At 28.6% G+C, this 20,170-nt stretch overlaps 2 protein-coding genes across 3 annotated transcripts in view; one reads left to right on the forward strand and one right to left on the reverse strand.

Moving 5' to 3' along the window:
- Positions 1 to 8,824, reverse strand: part of Atg9 (autophagy-related protein 9) — a 25,035-nt gene extending 16,211 nt beyond the window's left edge. For both annotated transcript variants that reach the window (XM_014427853.2, XM_014427852.2), the window contains exons 1-6: positions 8,257 to 8,824; positions 5,982 to 6,162; positions 4,151 to 4,364; positions 3,378 to 3,502; positions 2,471 to 2,598; positions 577 to 761 (exon numbers count right to left, since the gene is read on the reverse strand). In XM_014427853.2, the coding sequence (XP_014283339.1) occupies positions 577 to 761; positions 2,471 to 2,598; positions 3,378 to 3,502; positions 4,151 to 4,364; positions 5,982 to 6,162; positions 8,257 to 8,365 (942 nt within the window). In that variant the 5' untranslated portion in view covers positions 8,366 to 8,824. The remainder of the gene's footprint in view (positions 1 to 576; positions 762 to 2,470; positions 2,599 to 3,377; positions 3,503 to 4,150; positions 4,365 to 5,981; positions 6,163 to 8,256) is intronic.
- A 206-nt stretch (positions 8,825 to 9,030) lies between these two features.
- On the forward strand, positions 9,031 to 18,210 carry LOC106685279 (S-phase kinase-associated protein 2). The gene is made up of 9 exons (XM_014427854.3): positions 9,031 to 9,308; positions 9,526 to 9,682; positions 9,768 to 9,894; positions 9,979 to 10,202; positions 10,287 to 10,389; positions 12,686 to 12,866; positions 14,093 to 14,220; positions 16,906 to 17,068; positions 17,967 to 18,210. Exons 1-9 carry the CDS (start codon positions 9,259 to 9,261, stop codon positions 18,154 to 18,156), a joined length of 1,323 nt encoding a protein of 440 aa, XP_014283340.1. The 5' UTR covers positions 9,031 to 9,258; the 3' UTR covers positions 18,157 to 18,210.
- The last annotated feature ends 1,960 nt before the right edge of the window (positions 18,211 to 20,170 follow it).

Raw genomic sequence — 20,170 nt, forward strand, 5'->3', positions numbered from 1 at the left:
TTTTTTTTAAGTAGTAAATATATATATATATGTTTTTTCACATAATTATATAAATTATACTGGGTAAGTGATCCTCTTCATTAGTGATATACTGGGGAAACTAAATTCTGAGTTTCCCAAAACTTCCTCAATTATAACGATGACTATGTTGTCTGTTTCTTCCCAAATGATTCTTTTTAGGTCTTCCAAGGTCTGGATGGTTGGTGTAGACATGGTATTGCAAATAACTACATGAGGAAAGTCATAGGGAATCAAAGCAGGAAAGCATGCACCTTATTAAATATTTCATTTTACATATTTCTTATAAATAAAACTTAGTTTAGTAGTTTGTAAGTAGTTATACTGAAAACACAGGTATTTTATGGAGACGGAATTTCAAATTGCATAATTATTTCATAAAAATGGAGTAGAATTTCGGCTTGTTCCATAATATACCTTAACTTAATGCTATAATAAGCCTCTATAAACACAATGGCAAACATCTTTTTCTTTTGAATGAAGATTCCTTATTGAAAATAATAAATGAATTAATCAGTGAATTGTCACAACACCCATGCTAATATTTTATTTTTATACCTCAGCATAATTGAAGAATGCATACAATATCTGCCACAGTAATATCAGAGGACAAAGCAGGAAATTCCCAATAGCAACGTATGAGATATGTCTTGACAGATGAGCAGCTAATTCCTTTCGCTTAGCAATTTTTTTATAATCATCCTTTAAACGGAAGCTTTCTTGAAAAGGTGAAGATGGTCCCCCTAAAACAGATTTGCACCCGAATAATGTTAAAAATATCCAATATACACCATTTCACTTAAAGCTTTGACCAAATAAATTTCAACTTGTTTCATTGTATGACCTGTACTTTTTTTAAAATTATAACTGCCAAAAAGTCAGAAACTTAGAATAAAAATACACTGTTTTTAAAACATATATTTATTCTATTCTTGGAAGTTTTGGAAATACTGTCTCCCTCTTCAGCATAATATAATTCACTATTGGTTTTAAAATTATACCATCATATTAAAGTGAACTTCCACCCTCCATGGTAGATTTACTTATCTGGCTTTTCAAACATACACTTATAATGATTAAGTCAGTCGCTGTACGACTTGTCACAATCTCACAAGAGGAGAAAACACAAAAAAAAAGCACCTGAACTGAAAAATGGCATAAAACCCTCCACTCCCACCCTCCATGGTAGACTTACTTATCTGACTTTAAAAACAGACAATTATAGCAGCGAATAGGTTGGTCAATGTCATGTCAACATGTGTACATGTCATGTGTACATGTCACAATCTCACAAGAGGAAATCATAACACGAAAAAATAGAACTCTTTAGCATACTAAAGAGGGCAACAGACATACTATACCAGAATAGTCCATTATTCCAAGTTTTTGACTATTAGGTATTATTATTATTTTTTTTTTTTTAAATCAAATAAATTTTATTAAGCTCAAAGATTCAAACTTGTGTTACTTCACGGGAAAGTTATATTTTTAACTGAAAATACACTGTCCGAATATGTAGAGAAAATTAAGGAAATTGATAAAAAATTATTTTTCTCATATCCTAGAATTTTAAGACATTTTTCTGAAAAATAGGAGTTTTCTCCTTTAAAAAAAATATATTTTTTGTGGAATTTGCTGCTATTCTTAACCTTGAATATTTCCTTCCTAGAGTGGTTAATATCACAAATATGATCCATGAATTTTTTCTAAAGATGTTAATACCATGAATATGAAACATGGTTCAATTGATAGATAAAGGCTTTTTTCTAAAGGGATTGGTTTTGAAACAGAGTTCATTAAGTCCCAAAATGAGAACTGAGTAGTTACTTCATTAAAAAATTAACCATCCACTAACAAAACAAAATTAATATCGAGGAGAAATTAAATATGTCAAAAAAAGCCACCATATTAATGACCCTTTAAAGAAAGGTCTAGCCATCGATCTTTTTAATCTGTAATGTTCAATCAGTTATTAAGTTATTGACCCATACTTTTTTGAAATAGATAAATTCAATACTTCTTCTAAGTTTGATTAGGAATGAAAGCAGCTTTTCATTTCAGGACTAAATTACACAAAACAACTGAAAAAAAGTCAACTAATTCAAAATAATCAATAGATAAATCCAGCAATGTTTAAAAAGCGCCGGAAATTGAAAAACGGCATGAAATCCACCCTCCATGGTGGTAGCCTTACTTATCTCACTTTTCAAACAGACAATTATAGCGAGTAGGTTGGTCGATGTACAACATGTCACAATCTCGCAAGAGGAGATCATAACACAAAAAAAGGCCATCCTTCCCTGCCAAACCCGCCACACTAAGACCCCCTGGGAGTGACGGTCCTATATTACTTTTCGAATATTAGCTTGAAACGGGAAGAGGAAACTTTAAGATAGTTAAATTGAGCAATATTTAAAAACTAGAATTAAAAAAATAAATAAATAAAACTTACAATATAGAATCATTTCTAGATTGAATTTGAAACCATGACTGAAGTAGATGACCTCTCCTACGAGCGGAAGATGAAATTTAGGTGGTATCAAAGATTTATTTATCATGGCAACCATGTAATTTTTAAACCTAAAAAGTACAACACATAATAAAGTAAGGAATATAATAATAATAAATTTTTAAAAATCTGAACTGATACAATCCAGGAAGGTAATGGAAATTATTGTGATAGTATAAAATTTTGACTTTAAGTTTTCAACAGAAATACATGTTTAGAGGTCCCCGAAGTCCAAAAAACTAGTCTCACAAATTGATCTGTGTATGCGTGTATCTGTGAACAGCCTAGCGAAAAAACGAAAAGTCATACGAAACTGAAATTACATATTAAGGCTGGGGTGTGAAAGTAACTTTTGCGATAAAGTGGACAGAGCGGAAGTGCCACTTTATAGCATTGATTATTCATATTTTTATTATTTTCTCAAAAATGACTCAAGTAATTTTGATTAAACTTAGCACGTCAATGTAAAATTAATTGGTCTTTAATTTCAGCTAGATTTTATTCTCATTGAAATAATCTAGACAGGGCTTGTATAATGAATATTTTTAAAAAAATTTACCAAAAGAAGTACGTTTTATTTTGTTTATTTGAACAAAATAAACAGTTCTCATAGTTAGAAATAATAAATGAAAGATAATTACGAAATATTTAAGTTAAGTGATGCGGATATCATTACATTTATTACCAAATATCTGGCTTCCAGTACTCTTTATGAAGAACCAAATTCACAACTGTTACTAAACTAGGAAGGCATTTAATAAAAGTTTTCAAGAAAAAGTATTATTAGTCATTCAACATATAATAACAAACATAGGTAAGTGAAAGTTAAAATAGAAGTAATATGGTTTACCTTAAAATTCTATGGTATATATCCAATTCTGTCAGCTCTGTTTTGTGTATACATATCAGCTGTTCCTTCTGTACATCGAGTAGACGTTTTTGAACTTCATGCCAAGTTACATTTTCAAGATCACTCTAGATTAAAAAATTGTAATTTCATGAAATTTTATACAGATATACACATCATATTTATACAACATACATTTTACTTATTACAGAAAATGTAAAAGACTGAAATCTTTGAAGGATTTCCAATAGATTTAAAATTCAAAATTAATTTTTATTAGACGTAGAATCAAAACAAGAATCCTAACATTGGTTATAGTCCATTCAAGTAGAATACATTATACCAAGACAAGTGAATGTGTAAAAGCAAGTCTGTACAACTACATAATTTTTGCAGAATGGGTAACACATTCAAGATTGAAGTTAATTTGGTCAGTTTATATGGAAATATGTTGTGGGAAAATAATATATGAATGGCAAGTAAAAACACATAGGGAAGCAAAATTAGAAAAATTAAGGATGGTGCTTGGTAAAAAAATCAGATAAAGCTGGTAATTGTTTTAATTTAATTTATTCTACCTCAAATAATAAGAAACAAGTTAGCACCCATTTCTGTACATGAAAATCTTTAAAAAAAAATTAAAATTTCAATTTTCAATGTGAGTTCCATACAGGCACACAATTTGATAAGATTATTATAAGATTTATAAAGAAGTAAATTATTTGTTCTGCATAATCAGGCAAGTACTATTATAAATTAATTGACATAATACTTACATCTTTGATGTTCAGAGCAGTGTTATAAAAATTTCGAACATCATGATATTTGTACAAGTTATATGTAGTTTTTACGACACGTAACATCAAAACAAGCAATCCTACAGTAAGAACTGTCCATTCAAATACTTCCAAATTTGCGATACATTCATCAGAAGGTAGGATTGCATCAGCAATAGTCACTTTTGTTTTAGTACCATTCACAGCTTTGTCCCTGATAGGAAAAATATTAATAAACACTAATAAAAAGAAGAATAGTTTAATTTTTATAATAACAAAATTAAATTCACAAACTGAATATATCTTCAAATAGGAATAAAAAAGTTAAATTAAATTAAAAACATTCCATTATCTAACTAGATAAATCAATGATAATTATACCATCTCAAGTTAACGGAAAAATTTGGGGGCGGTGCTTTACTCTCAACAAGGGAAATCATTCCTCTCTACAAAACCAGGCAGCTGTATTGTCAACCAGCCACCATCTTGAATTTTTCTTGTAACTTTGTGGTTTGTTTTTAATCACATGCACTAATTAGTAAGCTGATTGTTATTTCAAAAAATAATTATAAATTTAGAAATTACAAACTGGTTTTTCATATATTTATTCCAACCTAAGCACTGTAATCCATATTTTCAATAATACTCTATTGTAATTTACAAAAAAAATTAACCCCCAATCAAAATTTGTTGTTAAACATTTCTAAAGATAAGTAGAACCCAAAAATTGAATTAAAAAAAATTTATGTTTTTATATTTTATAATATTTATGTATATAAACATATTTTTACATTTTAAACAATGTTTTCTTGAATATCATATCATTGTATTTATTTTCCAGTTTAAATTATATTTTATTGATTTTTCATTTGTAAAGATTTTAGACTACTATATGAATACTCAAATTCCATATTTAAGAAAGGCATTTACAATGTGTTAAACAAATTTACTTTGCTAGTTTTGATTAAGACCTCATTAATAAATAACGACCTAACTTTATATGCTTTGGGCATTGATTATTATTTTGATTATTCTGCATCGACTTTTTTGTTTAGTTTTGATTTATGAAGAGAGTGTAATATAAAATAAGTTATTATTAAGAAAACAGATTAAATTATAATACTGTTTATAAATCAAAAATTGTTTAAAAAAAACAAAACAGATATAACTATACAAATATTAAACTAAATCACAATGCTAACAATAAATGCAAAACTGTTACAAGACTGATTTGATATTGTTGATTTTCTAATATACCGGGGGAGTAATTCACCAAAAACAATTTTAGAAGGTTTATTACAATTTGTGAATAAAATTTGCGGAAAATCAAATAAACATAAAGAATTAAAGTATCATAAAATTCAATCTCTCATAAGAATCCATCTTTATCAACTTATGGAAATAAGAGTACAAGATGCAGAGGAAAATGTATAGGTCCAAAAATCTGGTTCCTGATATAATAACATAGTTTTTTTTATCACTAAGCAATGAGCCATGGTCCAAATGATAAGATTGTAATTCAAACATAAAATAATCATATTACTTTACTTTGTTCTCTTTACAACAACCTTAATTTTCAATTATAATTGATTATAGTATATACAATACAATACTAAAAATCACACTGCGAGAATAAAAGGAGTACAGTTCAAAAAATGTTTAAATGCCACCAATTCTATAAACGCCAAGCCAAATATTTCAGGACTGACTACTTTTTGAGAAGTACAGATCCAGATTTTGAGCAGTTACTCATAGAATTACTGCAGTGCGATAAGTAGTATAAAAGTCTTAAGGATAAATACTGCCTAAAATTACTTTTATCTATTTTTACCTGAAGAGGATAGAATAGTCAACACATTTAAGAAGGCCAATAGTAAATACAACAACAAACACAAATTGAAAAACTTCGAAAACTTCCTGCACAGCCATACATTTGAAACCATGTCGTTGATGATATTGGTACACCCGTGTAAAGAAGGCGTCTAAATCTACCATATGAGCCCATTTCTCTGCTAAAAAATATTAAAAAAAAATATATATAGTAATTTGAAGAGGAAAAATTAAAAGTTTTGTTAATTTGAAGCTATAAAAGGTAAAGGAGGGTGAGAAAAAGGCATAAATTAACTAAATTTATAAATAAATATTTTATATATAATCTTATTACTTCATCGAGACTGGTTTTATTATTTAAATAAAATAAATTGTGTCCATTTAAGTCTCAAACACTCTTTATAAAGACTTTAAACGCTTTGGCCAACCTGGCCATCTTCAAGGACAATCATAACTATAAATTCACACCTAACATCCAACTATAAAAAGTTTTTGCAGGCTAATCTGCCCAGGTCTAATAATTTTATTAAAATTAACTTACTTTGTCACTTTTTTATTTAATTTTAATTACAATTATCTTACACTATTATCACTCACTTAACAAAGTTATTTAAATAATTAAATAAAAAAGTGACAAAATACACATTAATTTGACTAAAATTATAAGACCAGGTTTAAGATTAGCCTGCAAAGAATTTTAGTTGGATGTGAGGTATGAATTTATAGTTGAAATTGTCCTCAAGGATGGCCAGGTTGGCCAAAATGTTTTAAGTATTTATAAAGAGTGTTTGAGACTTAAATGGACACAACTTATTATATGTAAACAATAAATATTTCTGTATTTCCAGTTATTTATATTTTTTTTTTTTTCGAAAGGTGATGTTAATAAAAAATGACAGGAATCTTCTGTATATTGATGAGATCTTAAGAGAAGCTAAAAAAATAAACATTAATATTAATGAAGAAAAGGCTAAAATAAAGAAGATAGAAAAGCAGCAGGATCACAAGTTATGCCTTGTCTATGTAGATAAAAAAAATAATTGAGTAGTTTAATTGCTCAAAATACCTTGCAGCACACATAATAGAAAATAAATTTAAACTAAATCTACAATCAGAGAAAAACTATTGTCTGCTGTAAAATTATTTAATCCAGTAAAAAGGGAATTCAACATCAGATGAGAGGTATTTCAATAAGAACAATGGTAGCAATAAACAAAAACAATTTCATCTCTATATTAAAATATTCTTTTATATTTTATATATAATATTCTCTAATATTTATGGTCCAAAGCTAGGACCATTACAATAAAACAAAAGACCCTACTTTATGGTTTTAATTATAATTGTACAACTTATATCCTTCCTATAATTTACTTACTTTCCATACTAGCACAGAAAAAGTATTAATGTACATTAATAATAAAACTTAATAATGTCTAAAAAAAAGAAGTTAATTTCCTTGGAATTTAATTGCCAGTGGTAGTCTGACTAAAATATATCATCATCATTCAAAACCTAACAGTATTGCATGACAAAAAACTAAGGAAAATAAAAACAACTTTATATACTAATAATACATATTGTATAAAGTTGGAAATAATTCAAGTATAAAGTTGGAAATAATTCAAGTATAAAGTTGGAAATAATTCAAGTATGCATCTGAGGTGCCTTAAAGATCATTAAGTGAAATTTAGAACATTTGAACTACTTTTCAGAAGTATTAAACCAATTCTATTCGTAATGTAAACATATAACCCAGTCAACAAATAAAAAGTTCATATCCCATTTTTAAATAACAAAAAATCTTAAAGAGAAATTAAGTAGTCTTAGTACAAAACAATGGATTTGTTCCAACAACTGACTGCCTGGTGCATACGTAGTATATGTTTTGGGAGGGAAAAACATGTACTAATCATACTTCGTACAGATATGGACAGTCAGATATAGGTATGTAGAATCATACCTATAAACTTATATTTTCTAGCAGTAATAAATCTCACGGTTTCCTACTTTTTTTAGTAAATAATATGGTAATTCATTCAATTTGATTGGTAAAATAAAAATTATTGAATAGAAAAACATAGCAACATATTTTTTTTTTTAAACATATTTCATAGAAAAATGGTGAAATAGCACAAGTAAGTAAACAACCGAATGAAATTGTTAAAACGACTTTAATCTAAGTTATAATAAATTGACTACTGTTGTTTTAAATGAAAATCATGCAAGCCATGGCTTATAATGAAATAGTGTTTTTTAAGTTATTTATGAATTACCTTTGCCTAGCTCAGGAACAACATGAATTAACACTCCACTCTCCTGAGGAGGAGTATCTTCACAGTCATCTCCAAACTGTTGGTAACTAGCTTCATAACTTCCTATCATTTTTAAATGTAAATCTTTGGCCGCTCATAAGGAATCACAATATATGTGAAAATAACACACCATTCATTTTACACAGGATATTACAAAATAAACTAAGTTCTTTAACAAACCTAATAAAATTAATTTAGTAATAGACTATTCAAGATCTAACCAATAAGATAATTATAAGTAAAGGAACGCCAACAATTAAAAACAATCTTAGACTGAATGCCACTAGAACAAAGAAAATTTAAAAAATTGGAAACTTGGCCTTTTAAAGATGACTAGGAGTACTGAATATGGCCATTAGACTGTATACAAAAATTTAATTGTGCCTTAGCAACACTTTAAGAGAATCGATATTAGAAAATTTAGTAAAAGTTTGATTCAAAAAAGGCCATAACGACCACCTAACCCACAATCACTGCTTCTCAATCGTAGCTCCACAACAAACCAAGCTATTCATACAAGGGTCTCCAATATGATTTCTGTCATTATCAGCCTGTACATAAGCCATCATGATTTTATAATAATTGTTAAACTTTGAATTTTTCTAGTGTTCGAAAATTATTTCTTCCAAATAAAAAAAATTCTTATATCGTTTTATGTCGTACCCATCACAAAATGTCAACGATAACTTCCAATGTAATGATATGAAATTTCTAAAAAAATGATATATAATACTGTTTTGAATATTAGTAATTATAATTACTAATAAAGAATAAAAATATCACATGAGGAGTAAATTTGTTTCACACTGAACGAAAATATATCAATTTAAGGTTTTAACAAGCAAAGGTTTTTGGAACATTATCGTAAAGGCACAATTGTTGATGATTTGGATTACCGCGCAATGAGAGAATAATCAAAGCCGTGAATGAGAATAATGTTTCTGAATTGATCTAAGTTTCTCGATGGAGAAGTGTATGGAAGAACTTTACTATGAAGTTAATAAAGATAAAATGTAAGAATTAAAGTTTTTATTGTTAGGTGGTGCTTATTTTTTTTTTTTACTCGATTTATTTAAATAATTAGCTTTTGCAACAATCCAAGAGTAACAATAATGAGTTATTTTACATGTGTACTTCATGAAATTATTTATTTATTCCTGTATTTGTTAAATAATTCATTCAGCCTTTTTTCTACTTCAAGAAATAGTTGTACTGAATCTTTATTTGCAGGAATGAATTAAAAAAAACTGACAACAATAACAGTTTTTGGAATATAAGTCATGACCTAAGTCTCGATGAAATGAAAGATTTAGGAGTTGATGTTTTGCCAGAAAAAATAGGAGTGGTACCTGAGCGTAGAAAAAGAGAGAGAAGTGGAAAAAATGAGGTTACTTAAAACTACTGAATGAAATTTGCCTTCTAGAATATGTTTCCATATTTTGACTAAATATACTCTGTATTATGGTTTGTAGGATTTTGTTTATAATGACCTAGCTGCATGTGAAGCAAGAGAGTATGAAGAAACTCGAAAATGTAAATTAATCAAATCTGATCAGTTTATATATCGGCAGAAACTTAAGGCCCTCAATATTTCTAATGGTATACATTAAATTGTGAGATATGATATGTATTGATGGAATTTTTAATGTATGCATTTATTCTGAGTTAATATTTCTTCTTTAGATGTGTTCTCTACCTTATCTGATGAAATAGTACTAGGGATTTTTAATTACTTTTCACATGAAGATCTCAAAGTTACTGCACAAGTTAGCCGAAGATTCAGGAGATTAGCCTATGATGAAAGTTTGTGGCCACGGATAGATCTCGCTTCAAAATCTCTTAGCAGTAATTCTCTAGCCTACATCATGAAAAGAGGTGTTAAAGTCCTCAGATTGAAAGAAGCCAAAGTAATTGATTTATATGAATGTATGCCATGTGTACTTACTCATTAAAATTCATACCTCTAATTACAGGTTTTATATTTATTTTAGGTACATTCTCCTGTCTGGTCCAAACAATTAAGTTTCAGAATGTCTGACTTTTATTCAAAGATTGAATACTTAGACATGAGTTATTGCCTAATAACAACTGAAGGTAATCTGTTCAAATAGAGTTATGGTTTTATTTTTATTTTTTTCTCTTTACTCACTCTCATATTTTAAAATTAGTTAAATAAACTCAGTAGGACTAGAGTGCTTTTATAATATATTTCTCTTGTGCTCTTTTAACATAAGAGTTTCTCTCGACTTCAGTACATCTTTTATTTATTTTATTCATGTTTTATTTCAATGTAATAATTATTCCTATAACTTCTTATGTTCTATACGCCTGATTTATGTTTATTATTTTTCTTAAAATATGAAAATTTGTATAATTTAACTTAATTTTTTTTTCACATTTCTTTCAAAATCTACTTTTCAATGTTTTGATTGTCTGCGATTTTTAAAAGAACCATCGAGCCTAAATACTCTCTTATGGGCTGAAATAAAAGTATACATTTGTTTTACTTTTATTTCAGCCCATCTATCTAACTATTCTTGTAGAACAAATATTTCACAAAAAAAAAAAGATATATATATATAAAATTTATGTATATAATCAAAGGCTTGAAATATAAACAAAAAAAATCCTTTGTTTTTTGGTTTTGTTGACTTGTGTTATTGAAATTGCAACATGTGCTTTGTGAGTTATGGTTTGCCGACCTCTGTCCTAGGTCTTACTTTCAACCACTACGGAGTGAAATATATATACAGACACATGTATCTGTTTGTATTTATATATATGACAATGTTCCTGAATTTTATTTTATTAATATATTTATACTTATATTTCCTTTTCTAAGGGAAACCAAAAATCACAAATGTAATTATGTAGTATGTTTTTTATGTACCAAAAATGTATTTAGTCCCGCTTAAGATATGAGCAATATTTATATTGACTCAATTCCTGGCATCTATAGCATGATCTAGGGATTATTCCATGAAAACTATAGATGGTAGGCTACGTAGGGTTTTAAGGAAATTACCTGTATTGTGAGCTCTGAACGAGGGTGGGTAATAAGCAGGACAACATTCTGACAGATGAGAAGAGATATAGAAGGTAAAAGGAAGGAAAAGTCAGAGCAACAAAAACGGACGAGCCATAGCCTAGTCAAGAGAAAAAGAAAGAGGAGAATGAAGGAAGACTGAGTTGAGGGATTCTTCAGCATAGTTGAGAGGAAAGGAGAGATCTGTGCTAGGTCAATTATAAGCCAGAGATTGGCTACAGACATAGATCAAGACTGCCGTAGGAAATGAGGGAGTGAACTTGGCTTTGTTCCTTATTTATAATTTTGGAAGAAAGAATCGATTAGCTGATTATTTAAACTCTAAGAAGTGTTATTTCTTTGATCATCCCTTGATTGAGTCATAATATCCTTAGCATAATCTTTATTAGTATATCATCATTACTCTTCAATGATGTTTGTCCATAGTACAAAATATAACTCAATACAACACCTAAATAAAAATCTAAACAAATAGATAAGTGTTTTAGGGCCATCCATACCTCAGATGGATAGGCAGAGGTCTATCAATCTGAGATCTGTGGGCGGCACCGGTTCGAATCCGGCCTGGGGTGTTGACTTTTTTCATTAAGTGGCGGTCCCACAAAATGAACAACTTGACCCCCTCCATGGTTAGGCAGTATAGGACTTCAATGGAAGTCTTGGGCTGACAAAAAAAAAAAAAATAAGTGTCTTAAAATAATACGTTAGTGTGTTCTTTAAAGGTGTACACCAGACTCATTAAACTCATCAATGCTTCTCTATTTTGTGTATACATCTCCAACTAGGGGCAGTCCTCTTGTCAATGCAATCAACGCTTGCTTTACCTAACGTAACAATCCAAATCACTGCTCCTTGTCAGCAACACATAGTAGGCTCTTGGCTTTTTTTGTATGAATTTTATTACCCATAGGGTTAATAAGAAAATATTTTTACTAAAGAAATAATCAGAAGCAGGTTCAGTATATTACAATATATTGATTATTATTGTGTTTATGTATGTTTTTACTTATTAGCATATCGTGTCTAATGGCATATTGTGTTTGATTTAGCAAATGAAGACACTGTAAAATAAAAATGCTATAGTTGATAAGATATACTTCAGATTCTCTTGAAGTTTGTTTATGGATATTTTTAGCTTGATAAATATGTGATTGGAATTACAAGTTCAATTCTAAATTCTTACTAGATGCTAAATTCTATTTAATTCTCAGTTTATTATTACTATATTATATTCAATATTTTTTAAATTATGCTACAGTGATTGATAATAGAAATCAGTCTTTGCTTGTAATTCATATCTATATTATCTGTTATTCTCAATTATAATGACTTAATACTTTTCAGATTTGGCAATTTTTTTGTCAAAATGTAGAAATTTGAAAAAACTAAGTTTAGAAAGCTGTGAGTTATCAGTGGAGGTTTGCTCTGAAATAGCAAAAAACCGTGATCTTAACACATTAAACTTTGCAATGGTTGAGGGATTAGATCGAGAAGGTCTTCAGCTCATTTGTTCTAACTGTAAAAGGTAATTTTTTTTATTTTTTGGCTACTGTTCATTATATTCTTTTATAATTCCTTCTGATAATAGAAGCTGTATTTTATATGAATTCATTAGTTTTTTACTTTCATTTGTCTATACATTAAATAAAATAAGTATTGCGTGTTTTAAATTAATAAATTAAGTATAAGTCGTGCAAAGTTTTGAATACAAGTTTCTGACGGAAATAAACATTTTGAGGTCCCCTGTGTCCAAACAACCTAGTCTCACAAAATTTTGTGTGTGTCTGTGGGTGTGTGCAAAATCACATAAGTAGCGATTATTTCAACATATGCCCATCAAACTACACACAACTCAGGGACAGCTGCAGTAGGTCAGTAAGTGAAAGTTCTGTGATTCGCACTCTGCACCAGATTTTTCTATGACTTATAAGTTATTATTTTTACTTAGATTTTGAATTTTAGAACATAGGTGTACCGGGATAGATTTATTTTTGAGGCCTGGGATAATTATAATTTTGGGGACATAGGTGGATTTATTTTTTGAGCTGAGCAGGGAGACTTATTTTTGGGGTCTGGTGCTGATGTAATTTTAAGTTCTTGGACTAATATTTAAGATAATATTTTCCTGCCTATTATTATTGCATTTGGTAAGGTTGATATGTTGCTACAGCTCACGTACTAGTGGAAGTTAAATATGACAGTTAACATGACTTAGTCTACTGGCATTAATTGTATAATCAACTATCATGCCAAACCCAGTGCAATATAACTTTGATGATAGTAAAACTGCCATGACTGTTACTATCAACCAGTTATACCATGGTAGTGGCTGTGACTTTTGCTGCAATAACCGAAACTGTATGGTAGTTCACTGTCAGCGTATTCATGTGATAGTTGAAGTGACAGTTTTTTCACTGACATAACTTGTACTATCAACTATCACACCAGAGTTATTGTGACAGTACAATCATACAGTTACAGTTATCGGTATGTTAATGGTGTTTTGTATCATATTAATGTTTATGAAATATTTATAAATTATTTAGTAAGAAATAATTCTCCTATATCTTATTAGAGAAAGTATTTTAGCCATGAAGCAGGTACTATAGCTTCCCATTTGTAAATTATACCTTATATTTGATGGTAATTAGATGTTACTGATAATATTTATCACACGCTCATCCTCATCCCTTGTCAAAGCATCTTTATGCTTTCTCTCTTATAATTTATTTACATTTCATTTTGTTTAAGGATGGAATCAATTAATTTAGCATGGACTAAATTAAATAAAGATGCAGTAAATATGTTCGTCGAATCTATCACAAGTGAAATTTCAAGTTTGAATTTAAGTGGTCTTCAATATAGTTTGAATGATGACCGTAAGTAAAATTAACATTATTTTAGTTCTGATATTTTTATATCCATTCAATTTTATTTTAACATTGAATGGTTGTTATTCACAATATTAGTTCTTAATTCTTTATCTGTATGGTTATTATACTTGATCCAATAGTTTCTGTTCTGTAACAATAAATGATAACCACAGTTGTTACATACTGATCTAATGTTATTCTTTTATATTTTTATTAAAAATATGTTGTTTTTTTAATGTATGCCTTATTTGATATTTGTCAGGTTTGTATAAAGTATGCCTGGATTGTTATTAATTACTTGTTTTTAAGAATTTTATTAGGTATTTTATTAAGGTTTTAAGGTTATGGTAAAAGGAGATAGGGGGGTGCGATCAGCAGAAAAACACAATTAAACAAAAGATTGTTTATTTATGCTGACATTTCGACCTGATTTTCAGATCTTCATCAGGGCTATAAAAACATAAAGAGATAACAACCATCATACACAGAAAAGATAAAATATATAATAGACTAATAAATTTGGAAATAATGAATAAATAACATAACAATGAAATGAAAATATAAACTAGTTGATTATATGAGACTGTCTCAGGTCTTTCAAATCAGGCTGCATTGTGTTTAGCACATTCTGCTCTACAAATCAAATCCCACTTTGTCTATCTATTATGGTTCTGTTTATGTATAATATGTTTCCCAATGTAAATGAACAAAATTGAATTTTTACAAGGTAATTTCATAAAGAAGAAACAATGTTTTAGCTTTTTTATCTTTTCTTCTTTACTAACGTTCCACAAAGAGAAAAAAAATTATATTATTAGATTAAATTGATTTCGTGACACGTTATGAAATGGAAGTGGTGCTGGGCTGGGTAACACTGTTAAATTCTAGCAGGAAAATTTTTATATTGTAATAGAAGAATAGGAGCTTAACAGTGCCAGCAGCATTGCCAGTCTGATTGAGTGAGCTCCTGTTTATCTCATTCTCTCCTATTACAATATAAAACATTTTCCTACTAGAATTGATTTAGGCAATGACTATTCTATTTTAATTATTATTATGGAACTAATATTCTCTGCCTTAAACTGTAAGAGGTAAGAAGTAACACAGCATTATTATTAAAATTTTAATACATTATGTTATTTCTAGAAGTTTCACATCTGTTGGCCAGTCCCAAAACTGCTACAATTTTTTTTTGTGCTAATAACCCTATTTGTACCCTTATTATTATTATTGGCATTACAGACGGTGGAGATCCAAGGCCTCGCACGATGTATTAAAGAAATACATTGCATGTTTCTTGATAGGGGTGGGTTCATCACTCCCATGCCTATTTTTTGTGAGTGCCGCCCATTGGCTAACAGACCTCACAAGGGGAGAGGCTTTGATTGAGTTTTGTATAATTTTATGCTTAAAAAATCCTGAGCAGGGCCGGGCTCAAACTCACAACCTTTGGATTGGTAGATAGGCACGTTGCCACACTGCTACCGTCGCCCCTGTAATATTATAATAATAACATGTCATTTGTATCCTTACTTAATACAAAGTATGAGTGGTGAGTAATTTATCATTTAAAATTTAAATCCCCTTAGTTTTTAGTTTCTTCAAATGCTATAACTGCAATATCTCTTGGAAGACTTGTTAAAAAATTGGAAATTTAACCTAAAAGGTCCCTTCAGAATCTGATTCCACTATAAGTTTTGACTTTCATATTCAGTGCTAAGTAGGTCTAAAAAATGATTAATTATAGTAGAATGAAGCCAACTTTCAAATTTTAGAAAAAAAATTATTCCTTATAGTGTAAAAATACTTATTTTCCTAGTGTAATATCTCTGCCTGAGACCAGCTAAAAATTAAACTCTTAATACATTCATGCCACCAAATTCCGTTATAAATTTTAACTTGTAGAATCAATTCTAATCCAATAAATGAAGAAATTGTAACTTTTGCTAATTTTCCTGTTATGATATACCTTTTGTGAGAAGGATGATATCCCTTATTAAAAATTTAATACATAATACTCCACTGCAAGTCTTAGATTGAACCCTAAGGAATAATAAAAAATAACTACCTAATCATGGTGTAAACATTCTGATTTTCCAAGGTAAGTAATATATGGCTGAAAAACCTAAACAAATATTGCCACCATTTGCAAACTGGAGGAAATAAGAATAAATAAAAATTATTTTTGAATTTTCAAAAATCAAAGAATGTACCTACAATACCTACAGAATTTTTTCTGAGTTAGTTGAGCAAACAGCATTGGATCACTGGTTTATTTAATAATTATTTGAGTCTGTTCAAAGTTATAGAATAACACTAAAAGTGAATGATAGTTAAACCATTTTATTAACTTTTTCCTATTATATTGTTTATAAATTACTTTTCAATATTTCCTAAGAAAATTAAGCTACTTTTGAAGAATAAATACCTGTGCAGACATTACCACTTCGAACTCAGGAATGGGTATTCCAAAAATGTTTATTGGTAGTTGTATTGCATTGATTTCTTCTATATTCATATTTATATTATAATAATGGTCCTAATTTCTATATAAATATGATTGTTGAAAATTAGTTGCATAATATATGTATATTTTTATTTGTTCTGAAATACCTATTCATTATGCCTTAAATGGTGAAAATGCATATTGGCTATCCACCATATAATATATAACTACGAACTTTTTTTTAGAGCTGGCTATTTTAATGAAAAGATGCTCAAACATTAAGGAATTGGACATTTCTGATTGTCTTGAAATTACTTCATCATCTATGTCATCGATTGCTGATCATCTCGCGAATATTAAATCTCTTTCTATTAGTCGATGTTATAAAATAGATCCAAAGATTTTGTTGTAAGTAACATTTATTTTATTATTTAAGTATTAATGTATCAGATTTTTTGTTATTATTATAATGTGTGAGGCATCTCTTGTGGTGACTTCACTCCTCGCTTTCATAAATAAAGAACTTCTAAAATTTAAATTAATACTTTATGCTTTCAGAAATATAATCCAAGAGAAAATATGAGTCTATAGAACTTCTGAATAAGTTATTATTCGTATTTTGTCTTTCTCTCATATCAATATCAGATACCGGTTTTTCTGAACTTTAAAAAAAAAATATGGAAACTGGAATGTGATAGATTCCAATTTTTCAAAAAGTAGAATACTGGTTTAATACTTTTTCACATGATATATTTTACTTATTCTCAATGACATTAACATTTTCTGACCTGTATATTTAAAGGATTTTGAACCAATATTTATGAGAAAGTGTATCTTATCATATAACAAACCTAAATTTATGTATTTTACATCCATCTCAAAGAACTTATTAAAAGTATTTGATTTTTCCATCATCAATCATCCTTTCTGATTGAAGGGAATAGATTTAAAATGTTTATAAATTGACTTAGAATTATGAAAGGAGTCATTAGGTTTGTGACTTTGGCTACGATGGAGTTTTTTCGAAATCAAAGGAGTGATCCAAAGGTATAGACAATGTTCAGAAAGAAATCGAGAATTGAAAAGTGGAAGAGGTTTTTGTTTTTTGGTCATGCCAATATTAGAGAAATTATAAGAGGTTGTTTTTATTGTTAAAGTGTATATTGCATATATACATATCTTTTCTGGCATAATGAAATACTATGACATCTAGAGTGTAACTTCCAGTAGGCTTTATTTTATTTAGTTTTATATGTTTTTATGATACTTTTTTTTTTATCCACTTAATTTAGTTTGTTTATTGCAGGAATATTATGGAAAAGTTCAGTAATCTGAGGAGCTTAAATGCATTTCGTCAAATTGGTAACCAAGAGGCTCGTGATTTAGAAACAAATTATAATCTACTGAGGGTAAACAAAGAATACTTCTCCACAATATCCAGGCCAACTGTAGGTTTGCGAAGGACTTCAATTTGGCTTGTGAAATGTCGGGAATAATTTTTGTATTTTTATTAAAGATATATTGTGAATATTTTTTTAGAAGACTGCTAATTGATTGTTAATTCTATATTTATATAGTTTTCTTTGTTTGTATTTGTTAAATGTTATATCATTGATAGTACATAATGTTGAGAGTTTTATATTTCTTGGATAAAATGTCTCAATGCATTGTGAATCGAATGAAATATTTCAAATTGTGATTCAATTATTTTCTTTAAATAACTAAATTGTCAAAATGGATCCACTGACTAATTTATTTATTCTTGAAAAATCAATTTTTTTTTTTTATCAAATTTTGATTTATGTATGTTGTATCAATATATATATATCGAGAGTATTATTGTATAATTAGTATAGGTGTATCCTGGGGTATTATAGAATATATTATTTTTATTTTAAAAATATTATTTTTTATGGTCAACTTGTTCAATTCCTTAAATAAATTTGTATTAGTTTATTTACTTATTTTGATTTTTGTTATAAAATATAGAAGCCTTTACCTCTACAACCTATGATGTGTTGTTTAAATCAGTCCTCAGTGAGGAAGTACTGTTTCTGGACAAATAAAAAATCCTGAAGCTCTTTTAAAGTTGCACTGATGGGTCTAAATAAGAAAACATAATGGCACCACCCTTCCTAACTTGAAATTTAACCCATAAATTACTGATTTTCCGGAGGTAGTCCATACCTCAACATGGCCAAATGGCTCATTGACCCATATCAGTTCAGAGACAGTTGTATATTAAGACTTGTCCACAATTGGTTCTGGAAGTTAGCATGCCCAGGTCTCTCTATTTCACTTTTAATTCTAATTAAAATTCAAAATAAACAAAAATGGAAAAGGTAGCTATGAAGCTATCCAGTGCTACCCATAAGTAATGTCAATATGATTGAGGGAAAGTCAAAACATTCTTCAAGAAATAAACTTGCTAGAAAAAAATTTTTTTTTAAGATTTTATTAATTACTTGAACCCTATAATTTACAAACTCCAGCAAAATAGCATTTGTATATTGAAAGCTGAGAGCCTCTCAAAAATAATAAATATTCAAATAAATTTTGTTAGCCAAAATATTGAGCAAAACAGTGCTCAATTGATTTAATCTTAATACTAACATAAATACGAAATATAGATAACATACCCAACATAAAATAAATAAAGTTTAGAAATAAAAGAACCAAAGTTATAAAACAAACAAAAATCATACTATAATTATATATTGTTTACTTGGCTTTGCCTATATTTTATAGGATTTAAAAATAATGTGCAAATAGATTTAAGTAAGCTATGTAGTTAGCAACCCAATACAGTTGGACAGCACAACTTTTTTTGAATAAATATATATATATACAAATAGTTGACCATCTTCATATTTTTTAATAACCTTTTTCTCTCTAAGACATTCTGTTAAAAAAAATTAAATAAATGCAATATTGTTATCTGAGCGCTGTCAATATATACCTACAAAGGTTTTTACTAATACTAAAGAAACATTATTGACACTGTTACTTCTTAAACTTTGTCCTTGTGAATACTAAGCTCCCACCTAAAGGAAGAACTAATGTAGAAAGCCCAAATTAATATTATAAACTTTGTTGAATAAGTTACCTAACAAACAAAATACATCATGATATGATGCCTTGCAATTTCCAAAATTTTATTTTCCTAAGAAAATTTCTCAAGATACAGGATATACCTTTGGAAGTGTAGGATATACAGGACCCATGAAGTATGATTCTATTTCCTTTCTTGATCATACATCCCTCCTGCTTACTTTCAATATTGTGGCTGTGGGCACAAGTCAATAAAATTGAGATAGTTTTTCGATACTTAGAAATTAGTTATTAGGGAACTTAAAATTATTGTCTGTAAATACTTAGTTTATTTTAAGTTAATATAAATTGTTACAAGTGATCAATATAATGGTTTCCTCTTTTAATGTATATAATACGCTCTTTCAGCCACTATAGCTAGCTCCCTTTGAAGTTGTCAAGAACCTGTTCTTTGAGACA

This window comes from Halyomorpha halys, unplaced genomic scaffold (assembly GCF_000696795.3).
Source record: "Halyomorpha halys isolate HHAL.00 unplaced genomic scaffold, Hhal_1.1 Scaffold676.1, whole genome shotgun sequence".
Classification (NCBI taxonomy): domain Eukaryota; kingdom Metazoa; phylum Arthropoda; class Insecta; order Hemiptera; family Pentatomidae; genus Halyomorpha; species Halyomorpha halys.

Bases quoted from the DNA above. Each gene is read 5' to 3' on its own strand.
- LOC106685279 (XM_014427854.3), top strand. From the start codon at position 9,259: ATGGAGAAGTGTATGGAAGAACTTTACTATGAAGTTAATAAAGATAAA. The intron at 9,895-9,978 runs GTATACATTAAA...TTTCTTCTTTAG, and splicing joins GGCCCTCAATATTTCTAATG to ATGTGTTCTCTACCTTATCT. The intron at 10,390-12,685 runs GTAATCTGTTCA...AATACTTTTCAG, and splicing joins TTGCCTAATAACAACTGAAG to ATTTGGCAATTTTTTTGTCA.